The sequence below is a fragment of the Clytia hemisphaerica genome, unplaced genomic scaffold (genome assembly GCF_902728285.1).
Source record: "Clytia hemisphaerica strain Z4C2 unplaced genomic scaffold, Clytia hemisphaerica genome assembly, whole genome shotgun sequence".
Classification (NCBI taxonomy): domain Eukaryota; kingdom Metazoa; phylum Cnidaria; class Hydrozoa; order Leptothecata; family Clytiidae; genus Clytia; species Clytia hemisphaerica.
In genome coordinates, this window is record NW_027104441.1 from 1,923,955 (window position 1) to 1,938,220 (window position 14,266).

A 14,266-nucleotide genomic window follows, 5' to 3' on the forward strand; every position below is an offset into this window, starting at 1 on the left:
TGAGAGTACGAGCAGATTCTGCAGTATCTAAGAAGCTTATAAAAAATTGAAATTTAATTGTAATCAAAAAAGAGTTTTTATTAATATGAACTAAAGTTTAAAGTGTAATTTGTTTATTTAGATATTTAAATGCAATTCTAGTAGCACACATCAAAAATATATTTCTCTTATTTCTTTGTTTTGTTTTACATTATTAACTATCTGCTTCTATAATTCAATGAAATAATTGTCAACCTCTAATGATTACTTGTCGTTATAGTTTCTAATGAGATTTACTTGAAACTTCAAATATTTTGGTTCAAAACAGAATGGTAAAAATGAAAAATTTTGATTTAATTCTTGGAAATGTCTTTCTTGTTACCTGTTGCTACACTTTTTACCGAAATAATTCAAATAGGCCGAAAAAGTCCAGAACCGAAAGTGTCTCTTGTTACTCGTTGTTACCCGTTGTTACTCGTTATTACCTGTTGTTACACTTTACAGGCGTAGTGGTATAGTGCTTATCGTGCTTGACTTCTGTCCAGGAGGCTCGAGTTCGATACCCACAATGGCACTACGGTTCACTTGGCAAGTGAATGCTCCTTCATCCGGGTCAACCCATGCCATGTGAGGGGAATTGGGTACCATAACTCTGATACAAGAGTATGGGTGGATATTCCAGACATTGTGGTGTGCTGAGACACTTAGGAGGTTCTTCACCTGCGGGAACATCCGTTCTCCCGTGTAGTTCGAGTGTCATGGTATACACCATGGCTCGGCAGCTCGCATCTGCAGGGTTGCAATGTCTGCTTGCGCTGTGATTCCTACTCCATCGTGGGTAGGTGTGGCGGGACTTAAAATTGGAGCCGGTAAAGTTTCGTGTTGATAAGGAATCATTCAACTAAAAATTGAAAGCAAAATTTAGTTATAAAATTTGAAAAAATTAGGAAAAAATGACAAAACTGAAGGCTTGAAAATCTCAAGAAAAGTCTAGAAATAAATCAAACTGCCTGGAAAAGGTTTCTAGAAAAGCTAGAAAGTCAGAAGTCCAAAACGGCTAGAAATGTCTAGGAAAAATTGCTAGGAAAAACCTTAGAAATTGAATGACAAAATGTCTGGGGCAAAATGTGCCAAAAATATATATCAGAAATAAGATAAAAAAATACTATCTTACCAGCATGCGAAACTATAATGCAATGTAAATGCTCCATGAATCCACAATAAATGTAAAAATAATGTGAATGCTAGTCAACAAACCAAGCCACAAAGTAAAAAATTTCATAAATCTTGATTCCATGAGAAACTCAAAATTCAAAAGTTTAATAAGGTGTTGAAAATAAGTCAACACACCATCTCAGACAACATTTGTCTTCAAAAGCTCTCATACGAATGAATCTTTTTTAAAAAAATCAAAATTTGAAACGCCTAAAAAATTGCGTCATAAAAGTAACGCGTGAAAGTAATTAAATTAACACCAATTATCTCAAGACCAATTATATACGGTATTGATTGCGTTTATAAGCACAATCACATACAGTAGGACCCATGCCGATGCATCGGAGGACATATCTATCTATCTATCATCTAACACTTTATCTCATATTGATTCAAATTGGCCGAAAAAGTTTAAGTCCAGAATCAAAAGTGCCTCTTGTTATTCCTTGTTACCAGTTGTTACTCGTTATTACCTGTTGTTACACTTTTTCTCAAATTGAGTCAAACTGACTGAAAAAGTTTAAGTCCAGAACCGAAAGTGCCTCTTGTTACCCATTGTTACTCGTTATACCTGTTGTTACACTTTCACGGCGGGAATTTTTGGCCGCGCGTATTGGCCATTCCCGCGTCCGATTTTCTTGTCATTTGCTTTAGCTTGGTGAGCAGTCTGTAAATTTGGCTAAAACATCATTGTCTTTTACTATCTGGTCTGTTAAATACACGCTTTCAATGTTCATGTTTTAGCGACTTTTCGAAAGCTGAAGGATCAAGGAAACTTTTGATTACCTGCTTTGAATTTGATAATGTTTTGTTTTCTTATGGGTGAAAGGAAAAACTTGAATCTTGCGTAGCTAACGAAAGTTCAGAGCTTATAGAATTAGTGTTTAAGACGAACAATGCCTTGGATTTTTGTTGTTCTGAGTGCTTTAACACCTCTAGAATCAATCTGTTGTTTTACATTTTTCATTTAAGTCTATTAAACCATGTGATTTTAACTCAAGTCCCCCCCCCACTTTGGCGCTTTCCAAAAACTTTGAAAATTTTAATTTTGCCTGGATAAGATGCATTTTCCTACTTATAATAGAAACTCTTTACTATTTGTTCTTTGTTTAAGATTTTTTAAGGTTTCAGATACATTTTCCACAACATTTGGTACAGTATTTGTTCTGATCTTGTCATCATTGTCCATTTCCGTCATGCTTTTGGCCGACTACCAAGTACAATTTCTTACAAAAATGTTAAATTTTAAAGGGATATTTCCTTGCTTTGTTGCCTTGCTTTAATACAATACAACAAAAATATCAAGAGGGACATAGGGAAATATCAACCAAAGCAGAAAAGGTCTTCTATTCTGTAGAAAACGGGTGGTTGAAATTGGAAGTTAGTTGACGAGCTAGAACAATTCACTGTCGTATATATTTCAAGCAGCCTATTTAACATTAATTTGTTTTTCATTTTATTTTTAAGCTTAAAAATTGAAAGATAAATGTTATCATACCGCCTATGTAAATTCAAAAATGGCTGTCAATGGATATCAACACCTTTCGTCATCAAAAATTGATGTTAAACCATTGCTAGAGTTTATGTTGAAGGATTTATTGACAAAAATTTCACATAGATTGGCAATAAAGCAATCTTTATCCAACCCTTGGGGAATTAAAGTAACGATTCAAGTCCATTACTACATTTTAATACCCTTTTGGCAGGCGATTAGAGATCACGGATCTGAATTTGGAAGGAAGATTACTGTTGAACGGGATCGAAAAACAAAACGTTTGAATTGGATAGAGATTAAATTCGACAAATTTGCAGCTTTGCGACAACATTTATCCAAAGGCCTAAAAACAGACGCATTTTGTGCTTCCCTGTACTTGCAGAGAACATTAAATAAGTGCCAGCTGAAAGTCATCGCAACCGAGGAAAATCCAGCTGTTATATACTTTAACTGTAACAAGAACATTCTCGCATTTTCCTGCAAATATGAACGAAAAAACCAATACGGTAACATTGTTTCTTTGCTTTAGAATTTTAACTTCTATATATTAATAGCTTTGTGTGTCTGTGTGTCGCCACTTTCGTTTTCGCTTTGTTTGTGTTTTAGAATTATGACTTTTAGTCTCTTGCTTCACAAATTTGGATTCGCGCCATTTGAAAAAGATTTCGCAAGCAATGTTTTGTTCTCGATAAGTTTGTTTTGATTAACAGATCAGATAGAGCCTGGTTTCGACTTTATTCAGCCTTTGTTTTGAAACTTAATGCCCATCTACATTTAGTAATTTTAATTTCTGCCCAGCTTTGCCTGATCCTGTTTTTCTCTTTTCTTTTGTTTGAAATGTTTTCGAATGTATTTAACGATCGTATTTATCAATGATATTCGAATTCTTTTCAAAAGAAAACAAGTTAAGAAAGTAGTATCTTTACCTGTGTACGTTATTTTACATGTCTAAATTCAAAAAGTTATGATGAGGCTCCCTCTGCCGGGACTTCTTTTCTTTTTTCATTCTTGAATGTGAGCAAACGTATTGCAAGTAGCTTTATCTTTATTATTTAATCTTTGGTGCAAATGTAAAGGAAAACAGTGGTTCGAAGGTATTTAAAAATGCTATTTCAAGATATAAAATACCTTGAAGATAATATTTTTTCTGTCTATTTTGCTGATAAAATAATTAAAATTGAATTTAAACTGCAGGCACTGCCAAATGATATGAAAATGTTAGCGTTCCTTGCAGGTGAGTTAACAAATAGCTACGATATTTCACAACTTTTGCTAATGTTGCCAATAGTGACGCTCGTGATTTGAAAAAGAATTTTCACTAAACAGTGACAAAGAATGGAAACCTTTTACGTATGTTAAAAGATTACGTGACGCAGAACTTGTTTCAAAAAAAAAGACTGAAGTTCAAAAGAAAAATGTCCAAAATTCAACTAAACGCAGTCTAATTACAACATACATTTCTACTCAGCTAAAGAGTTGACAAGAAGAAATCCCTCTAGCCGGGGAGTATATTGATCTTGCTCGTTGTGAGCCGTTACATCTGAAAAATAACTGCAAAAAGGAGTTATTCATGAAGGTATTCAAAATAGTTATTGCTGAATCAAAATTACCTACAAGTGTAAAATGTTTCAATGACAATTTATTGTATCAATTCCTCATGTTTGTCAAATCTGATATGAACAGTAACTACTTAGTGAAAAAACTCATCGCATGGTTTAATGACAACAAGGAATCTAGAAAGGAGCGACCGTTTGGCTTCCGTTTCCGTGGGAAAGAAAGTTTTAACTACTTGAAAGGGTTTCCACAATTGACCAGTATGTTATGTCAAAAGATAAAAACCGATTCCACTATTAAGCGTTTATTTCAAGTGCTTTATCAATCTATACAACTTCGCAAAATTGTTTCATATTCCGTCTGTATCGAAGACACAAAATTTACATAAATGACATGCATAATGTAAGGAGGAAATTATTTTTGAGCATCGCTTTACATGAAAGTAGCATAACTCCGAGTATGTGGTGTTTTTCAGTGGTGTCACCTAAACATTCTGCTGAAACTTTAACTCGACTGAATCTTGGGTTAGGAGTGTTTACCATGGAAGGCAGAGAGCAAAAGCATCAGCAGATAAAAAAGTATGCCCATAATTCAACCGTTCAAAATAGATGGCCTTACATATTTCGTCATGAGTTTATTCAGCTTGTTTACCTTAGAGAAAGAGGATTCGATCAAATTAGATACCGTAAAAGAAAAGAAGATATTTACCTACAATTTATAAGAAAAATGCTCATGTTCATTAGAACTGGTTGATGAAAAATGTTTAATTTGTGATAGTGATCACATGATTGCTATTGAGAAAAATGTTATGAAGAATTTTGATATTCCTGCCAAAAAGTTGTTTTTTTTCATTTTTATTCAAACAAACTAGTAGGGGGGGGGGAGTTAGACACAGATTTTCATGAAGCCCTGGGAAAAGTTGCCATTCTGGGTGTTATTAACAATGTACAAAATCTTTTTTTGTTGGAAACATTTTAAAGGCTTCCAAATTAGCCTTTTTTGACCCCGAAAGGCCACCCTATAGGCAAGACAAAAATTTTTTTTCATTTCTTCAAAACATATAAGTGTGAGTACTTGTTGGAAAGATAATTTAATGCTGATCACTTTTTTTATCACAACCATATCCTAAAAATGAACTGTATAAAAGATATGATCAAAACTCTAACCCCCACCTTATGACTCACTTTTTTTGTCTTTTTTCATCCCAGTTCTAACGTGATAAAGAAAGAAGCTAAATAAATGAGACTTGATATCCTTCAGCCCCTGAATAGCATTTTAAGATAAGTTTTAATGCATAAAGTGAGCTGTTAGGGCAGTTTTCACTAGAATTTTTTATCATTTAGACAAGCAAGCTAAAAAGTAAAGGAGAAACTAGATTATAAGTTGTAGTGGAGAAAAATATTGGTCATTTTGATGTTGTTTTTAATTTTGATGAGTATATTTTAAAATGGATTGTGAAAGAGATCAGGATTTAGACAATGAAGAAATGCAAATTTGAGTGACTAGAGCTGGCAGATATTTCAAAAAATGCCTCTTAGAAGATACTCCCTCTTGTTCAACACCAACTTCTACTAAAGAGAAATCTTCTCCGAGGAATAGTGTTTTCTTTAAATGCAAGGAACATTATACTGGAAAGAGTAAAAGTTGGAGTCTAAATGCGAAGAAAGATTCAGCAAAGATCAAAGATTTAGACTTTCGGAAGACCTTGGGAGGACCGTTCACTAAGAAAGAAGATGTTGCAGATTACTTGAAGAACACAAATTTCTCCAACAAAGAAAGGTTGTATGACGAGGTCAGGTACGCAAGATGCACAAGTTTGTCACTCAAGGAAACAGAAAAGGTTTTTCGATTGAAAAGAGGAGGCAAGAAACCTGAAACTGAAGAGTACCTTGATGACTCAAAGAACATGACATCCTTGACCATAACTGACTTGAACAATGTATTGGGATCTCTACAAGGTAATAACGAAATTGTGCTCAACCTTACCACCCATGTAACAGCTAAATTTCTGAAAAACAATTTCATGTTTACCAAGATCTATCTAATTTTATAAATTTTATATCAATTCAGGTGTTCCAAAAGAAGACGAAATAGACAACAACGGTAATTCAAACGATTCAAAAATGTTGAAAAATGGAGAACATGTTGCAGCATTTTGGCTACAAGATGATGGCACTTATTCTTGGTATTTAGGTAATTTAGTGTTACTTTTGTGCTCTGGAAACCAGTCTCTCAAAAAGTAAATGTTATCGAGGCATACATTATTAATATATATTAATTATTATCATAGGTGTTGTCTGTAATATTTATGGTGATCACGCAAACGTATTGTGAATAATTGATGAAGTCACGTGACAATTAGTATATAAAGCATGTTTTTTGTTGTGAAGTTAGCGTTTTTATTTAGTTGAAATTTGAAGTTATATAAGAAACATCTTGTGAAATTTAATAGAAAAATACAGTCCTCTTTATTTGCTTGGAATCACATGGTCCCGACCGACCCGGATATTGGAATTGATTTGTTGTTGTTATGAGATTTGATATATTGGAATTGATTTGATTTTGATACGCAGTTCGAAAATTGAAATTTTGATTTGATTTTGGATTTGTTACCGATCGCAGATATTTGAGATTTGATTTGATTAATTTTGATTACACGTGATTATTGATTTGATTTTGAAAATATGGCTGACCTTGCCAAATTGAAGAAAAGCAGAAACGCTTACCGACTGAACGCTAGTAAATTGTTTGCCAAGTTCGACAACCCGAATTTTGATACGCTCACCGAAACACAACGATACGATGTAATGGATGAACTGAATAGCAATATCATCACGATACAAAGTAAGCACGACACGATTAAAAAACTTGACGAGAAAATTTTGGAACTCCTGACTGACGACGAGGAAATGGCTGATGAACTGAATGCCAACACTGAATTTGAACTGAAAGTACAGAAGTACGTTTCAAAACTTAAACGATTAGAACGAAAACTTGAAGCACCTTACGCTAACGTAAACGTCACGCCGATCGCTACGGGTACAATCGCTGCCACAGTACAACAACCGATCATCGAAAGAAAGAACGACGGTGTCCGCTTGCCGAAAATCGAAATCCCGAAATTCAAAGGAGACCTGTTAGAATGGAATTCGTTTAGAGACACGTTTACTGCGACCATCCACGAAAATTCGAAACTGTCTGACATTGAAAAATTCACGTATTTGCAAAGTTACGTTCGAGATGAAGCTCAGCAAGCAATTCAAGGACTTCCACTTAGTGGAGAAAATTATGATAAAGCCTGGCAACTCCTAACTGAACGTTATGGAAATTCGCAACTCATCCGTTCGAGTCTTATGAATAAACTGATTAAATTAGAAAAGCCAAGTAACGGCTCAGCTAAAGAACTTCGAAAATTGTATGACACAGTCGAAAGCAACGTCCGTGCTTTGAAATCAACCGGAATTGAGAAAGAAACTTTGGGTCCGATGTTGATACCTATTGTTTTAGAGAAATTACCAAATGTCGTTCGTTTACATCTCAGTAGAACTCTTGGAAGTAACACTTGGGACATAACTGAATTCTTGAAAGCTATTAATGAGGAAATTCTAGCAAGAGAAAACTTTGATTATTTGAAAGGTCCCGAAGCAGAAAATTCGAATTCGAAAAAACGCTCCTCAATGAACTTTGGAGGTGCACAACAAAGAAAAAAGTTTTGCAGATTTTGCCAAAGCACAGATCATTACAGTGATCAATGTACTATTGTTACGACAAATAGTGCTCGCAGAGAAATTTTGAAGAAAAACCATTGTTGTTTTAATTGTTTGAAACCGGGACACTCGAAAAAGGAGTGTAAAACTACGATCAAATGCTACAAATGTGGGACCTCGGGGAATCACCCTACCGCTTTATGTCAACAAACAAACACAAAAGGAGAAAAAACTGATGAGAAAAGTGAGGAGAAAAATGATGAAACACTCTCCCTCACAGAATTACAAACTGCTGTTATTATTGAGAAAAGTCAAAATTTAGTTGATGATTCAGGAACTGTTTTATTGCAAACCGCCATCGGAATTGCAGAAAGTGATAATAAAGCTCGTGGAGTTCGTGTACTGTTTGACTCCGGTGCTCAGCAAACCTACATTACTGAGAAAGTTGTTAAAGATTTGAATTTATCGCCCATTCGCAAAGTAAACATGTGTGTAAAAACTTTTGTTCGTCGAAAGAGAAAATTTCCTCCGTGAAAGAGTATGAATTGAGTTTGAAAGGAGATTCCACCGTCAAAATCAAAGCTTTTGCTGTACCAACAATCTGTGCCCCCGTCAGCGGACAAGATATAGGAACTGTTTTAGAGAAATTTCCGCATTTGAAGCAATATACCCTTGCTGAGAATGACAAAACTGTGGAGAAATCTATTGACGTATTGATAGGAGGAGATTATTATTGGGAGCTTATGACAGGTGATGTTAAGAAAGATAAAAGTGGATTGACTTTATTGAAATCGTTATTTGGGTACGTTTTGAGTGGCCCAATGAAATTTCCAGAAAGTAGTACCAATGTTGTGTCAACCCACGTTATGAAAATTGTCTGTGAAACTCGTGAGGATAAACTCCTGTCAGAGGAAGTGAAAAACTTTTGGGACTTAGAAACTATCGGTATCAAGGAGAATGAACGCTCCGTTTATGACAAGTTTAACGACGAGATCGATTTTGCTGAAGGAAGGTTTATCGTAAAACTTCCGTTCAAAGATTCGCAATCTTCGCTACCCGACCATTATTCATTGAGCAAGAAACGCTTAGACTCGTTACACAATCGTATTGGAAAGAATCCAGAACTTTTTGAACAGTATAGTGCTGTTTTTGATGATCAATTGAGTAAAGGGGTGATCGAGCCCGTACCTGACGATGACCCAGGCGAGCCCGGCATGGTGACGTATCTACCACATCGAGAAGTGGTGAGACCTGACAAAATTACAACCAAAGTCAGGGTCGTGTTTGATGCAAGTGCTAAGTATCGTGACGGCGTCAGTCTTAATGATGTTTTGTACAAGGGACCGTGCTTAAACCCTTTGTTATTTGACTCGTTATTAAATTTTCGTTCACATCCCATTGCTATGTGTGCTGATATTGAAAAAGCATACACCCAGATTGAAATTGATCCTGCACATCGTGATTTTATGAGATTTTTATGGTACAAAAATCCTTATGCTAAATTTCCAGAAATTCAAACATTTCGTTTTACTCGTATTATCTGGGGTGTTACAAGTTCGCAATTTTTGCTAAATGGGTGTGTGAGAAAAGTTGCCAAGAAATATGAGCAACTTGATCCTGAGTTCAGTAGAAAGGTCCGTGATCATTTCTACGTTGATGATTTAAACACCGGAACTAGTAGTGTTGAAAATGGTCTCGATTTGTACAAGAAATTCAAATTGAGATTTATGGAAGCGAGCTTTCCTCTGAGAAAGTGGCGCACGAACAGTCAAAAACTAAGAGAAATAATAAATGAGAAAGAAGAAAAAGAAATAAACAAGAAAAATGAAATAAATAAGAAAGAAAAAGTAGAATACAAAAACGAAGATTTACAAAATAGTTAAGTTCTTGGTATTGTCTGGAATGAGCTTGACGACAAATTGATTTTGTCCGTCAAAGGACTATTCGAGAACGTCAAAGAAGAAATGCCAACAAAGAGAGAAATTTTGAAAATTATTGCTGGAATCTACGATCCAATTGGTTTCGTTCAACCATTGACTATTGGCTTAAAATTGCTTTTTCGTGAAATTTGTTTATTGAATGTTGGCTGGGATGAAACACTCTCAAACGAAATTTGTACAAAGTGGTTGAAAGTTGTTCAAAGTTTTATGAATGTTCCAGCTATTGTTGTGAATAGATATTATTTTACTGGTTGCTCGATTGATGACCCGATTGAGAAAATTTATTTACACGGTTTCTCCGATGCTGCTGATTTAGCTTATGGCTGTTGTGTATATATTAAAGGAGTTACCAAATGTGAGAATGTTATTATTAATTTTGTTACGTCGAAATCGCGTGTCGTTCCATTGAAAAAGCAAGAGTTTACGATTCCACGAAAAGAGTTACTTGGAAATTTTATTTTATCAACTTTAATTCAAAATGTTTATTCGTCGTTATCGAGAGAAATGTTTATTGATGGCTATTTTTGTTGGAGTGATTCAATGATCACACTTGGATCAAAGCTATTCACAAAGAGTTTAAAACTTTTGTTGAAAATCGAGTTAACAAAATTCGTAAATTTGTTTCGCCATCTTTGTGGAATTACTGCAGTACGGACGACAATCCTGCTGATTTGACGACACGCAAAGAGAATTCCGTTCACGACGATTTGTGGTGGCAAGGGCCATCTTTCCTGTTGGAGAACATTGAGAAAACTTTACACGAAAAGAATCTTCCTTCCCTGGGAGAGGATTCCCTGATTGAGTTTGAGAGAGAGGAGAAGAAATCTGTTCTCATTAATATTAATGAGGTACACCATTCAATTGGAAAAGTTATTGTTATTGAGAAGTTCTCGTGTTTACAAAAGCTGTACAGAATAACAGCTTATGTTTTGAGATTTTTGAGAAATATTCGAGTACCTAAAGAAGAAAGAGTTATGACGTCAAAACTGAATGTTGACGAGATACGAGAGGTGGAGTTTCGATGGATCAAAGAAAACCAGACAATAATTGATCAAGAAGACCGACAACAGTTAGAAAAATGCTTGAACGTTACCCTCGATACAAAAGGTCTATTACGTACAAATGACCGTATTAAAAACGCAGATATTCCATACGAAACCAGATCTCCTATTGTTATAAACAGAGAACACAAACTCGCTGAATTGATTACAATTGATTGTCATAGACTAGTACAACACCTCGGTGCTCGACAAACACTTGCTGAAATTAGAAATCGTTTTTGGATTACGCGCGGTCGTAGCTTCGTAAGAGGCGTTCTCGCAAAATATCCGTGCCCTTGTAAAAAGTTCATCCCTAGACATTATCGTTATCCAGAAGAAGCTGACCTTCCAAAACTTCGTTTGAGAGACGATGTACCCTTCAGTGGTACTGGTGTTGATTATTTCGGTCCTATCCTTTGTAAGAACGTTTACATTGAAGACGAATTAGAAGATGAACTCTACAAATCTTACACTGCACTATACACCTGCGCTACTGCAAATTTTTTTTCCGTGAACGGACGGAAGTATCTTCGACGGTCAGAAGTATCTTCGACGGTCAGAAGTATCATCTTTTGACGGCCCATTTTCCCTTTCCTATCTTTCACCTTATCTATTTATTCTACTTTCTGAGACTTAGTTTCTCATTTCTGACTGAGTTTTCATACCTGTCAATCATTTGTCCATCAATTTCGACCTGTCTAATTTTGGCACCGAGTGGGATTCGAACCACCACCAAAGAAAGACCTTCAAATTCGGAAGCCAGCGCTCTATCCGTTGAGCCATCGCCGCACAGCCGACTCACGCAATTCATAACATATTATACCGAACTGGCAAAAGACGGGGGTAATGTTATTATAATATGGGTAAAAGTACCCCTTTTTTAAACTGACTGAAATTCGAGCCGTTACTAGCAACCCTGCGGGGCCCAAGGCGCCGAGTATGCACCCGGCACAGTGACAAGCCGTTACTAGCAACCCTGACCCTACCTAATTGATTGGTAATGACCCAATACCCCCTGAACCACAGAATGACGGATAGGAAAATTTAAAAATGATACTTCCGACCGTCAAAAGATGATACCGTAATTTCTCTAATTTAATACGTCCTCTAATTAATGCGAGGAAATTATTTTCGTCATTTTGAACTAATTTAAATCCGCTAATTATTAGTGCGAGCACCCATTTACCTACTTTTGATTTTCCTCTAATTTAATACGGTAAAGTTCAAATTTTCCTCTAATTATAGTACGAACTGATGACCTGCCTAAAGGAGGAATGGAAATTCCCGCAAGCTTTATTTTTAAGACTGAGAACGCTGATCTTTTCGCCCAAATGAGGCAGATGACACGTGAAAAGTTGGAAGAGTTTGAAAAGAGAAGAAAATATGGGTTAGAAAAAAGCTTAAAAAAGAAAGAAACAAAAAACAAAAAACAAAAAACAGAAAATAAAAAAAATTGTCTTTTTTATTTTTCCTCCAATTTAGCGCGCCTTTACAAAGTTTTTCCTCTAATTATTAGTACGATAAAAAGATTCCAGATTCAGAGCAATTTATATCCTCCTATTATTAGTGCGACACCTCCAAAATAATTATTTTTTTGGTCGTATTAAATTAGAGAAATTACGGTACTTCTGACCGTCGAAGATACTTCCGTCCGTTCACGGAAAAAAAATTTGCTGCGCTACTACTAGAGGTGTGGTGCTTGATCTTGTCCAAGATGCAACAGCTACAGCATTCGTTTCTAGCCTTATTCGTTTTATTGCTAGACGAGGATGCCCTCAGAAAGTCTTGAGTGATAACGGGACTATGTTCATTGCTCAAGAAGTGCAATCCTTCGCCACTTCACGTAATATTGATTGGAGTTTCAACATTGCCGAGGCTCCGTGGCATGGAGGAATGTTTGAAAGACTTGTACAAACTGTTAAACGTTGTCTAAAGAAAACTATTGGCAACGCCTGCCTTAGTTTTACTGAATTTCAAACTGTCCTTGCAGAAACTGAACAGTGTAAATTCGCGTCCTTTGAATGAACTTGACGATGATGATTTAGAGGAACCATTGACGCCTAATCATTTATTATTTGGTCGAAAGTTGAGTCTACGAAATACAAACGAAAACGTAGTAAATTTAAATGACGAAATTGAACTGTCGAAACGTCACAAGTATCTTCAAACTGTGATTGATCATTTCTGGAATCGTTGGCGAAAGGAATATTTGAACACCTTACGTCAATACACCATACAAAATCGACCTAGAGGACAGTTAATTCGCGTTAATGACGTAGTTTTAATTTACGACGACAAACAACCACGGCACAAATGGCGACTCGGTCGCGTAAGAGAACTGATTGGTACTCGTGGTGCTAAGATATTTGTTGGAAAGACTAGAACTTTGATTACTCGCCCCGTAAATAAACTTTATCCCGTAGAAACTTTCAAGAAAGAAACGGTTACGAAACGCCGTACCACTGGCCGGGGGAGTGTGAATAATTGATGAAGTCACGTGACAATTAGTATATAAAGCATGTTTTTTGTTGTGAAGTTAGCGTTTTTATTTAGTTGAAATTTGAAGTTATATAAGAAACATCTTGTGAAATTTAATAGAAAAATACAGTCCTCTTTATTTGCTTGGAATCACACGTATCATATTTAAAGCAAACTGATAAAGTTGGTGTTCATTGGGTATTCCCAGAGGAGGTTGAAGTGCAACAAACTTCCTTTGAGCAAATAATGGCATCTGGGTTTGAAGTGAAATACACCCAATCAGCAGTCAGAATTCGTTGCTCTATTGAAAAAGCATTTGCTGAAGAATTTTCAAATGAAATTAGGATTATTGCTCCTGTAAACAGTTAAAAAACTTCATTTTAAACAAAAACAAAGAAAATTGCGTGCTTTAACAAGTCGTTAATAGCGTTTTTATGGAAAAACTCTTTCTCAGTTTATTTTTAGGGTATGTTTGTTATAAAAAAAGTGATCAGCATCAAATTTTCATTCCAACAAGTATCCACACTTACATTTTTTGAGGGGAAAAATATTTTTACCTGTAGGGCGGTTTTGGGCCTTTCGGGGTCAAAAAGGGCTAATTTGGAAGCCTTTAAAATGGTCCCAGCAAAAAAAAAAATTTTCATTGTTAATAACACCCAGAACGGCAACCTTTCCCAGGGTTTCATAAAGATAGGTCGATTTTTAGTTTCTAACACCTCCCCCTAAAACTAGTGTTTCCTTTTCTGGTATAATATAGTGTATTTCTGACTTATATTTTTAGTGTTTTTAGTTGATCTCGGTTGTACATGATGCAATTTTGATTCTGTTAAGCCAATCTAAAGTGAATTTCTATTGCTG

General features: G+C 35.6%; 1 protein-coding gene across 1 annotated transcript; it reads left to right on the forward strand.

Moving 5' to 3' along the window:
* Positions 1-6,927: 6,927 nt before the first annotated feature.
* On the forward strand, positions 6,928-13,777 carry LOC136820885 (uncharacterized). Its single transcript, XM_067077123.1, has 7 exons — positions 6,928-8,430; positions 8,613-9,652; positions 10,540-11,492; positions 12,176-12,317; positions 12,694-12,838; positions 12,921-13,259; positions 13,580-13,777. Exons 1-7 carry the CDS (start codon positions 6,928-6,930, stop codon positions 13,775-13,777), a joined length of 4,320 nt encoding a protein of 1,439 aa, XP_066933224.1.
* Positions 13,778-14,266: the final 489 nt, after the last annotated feature.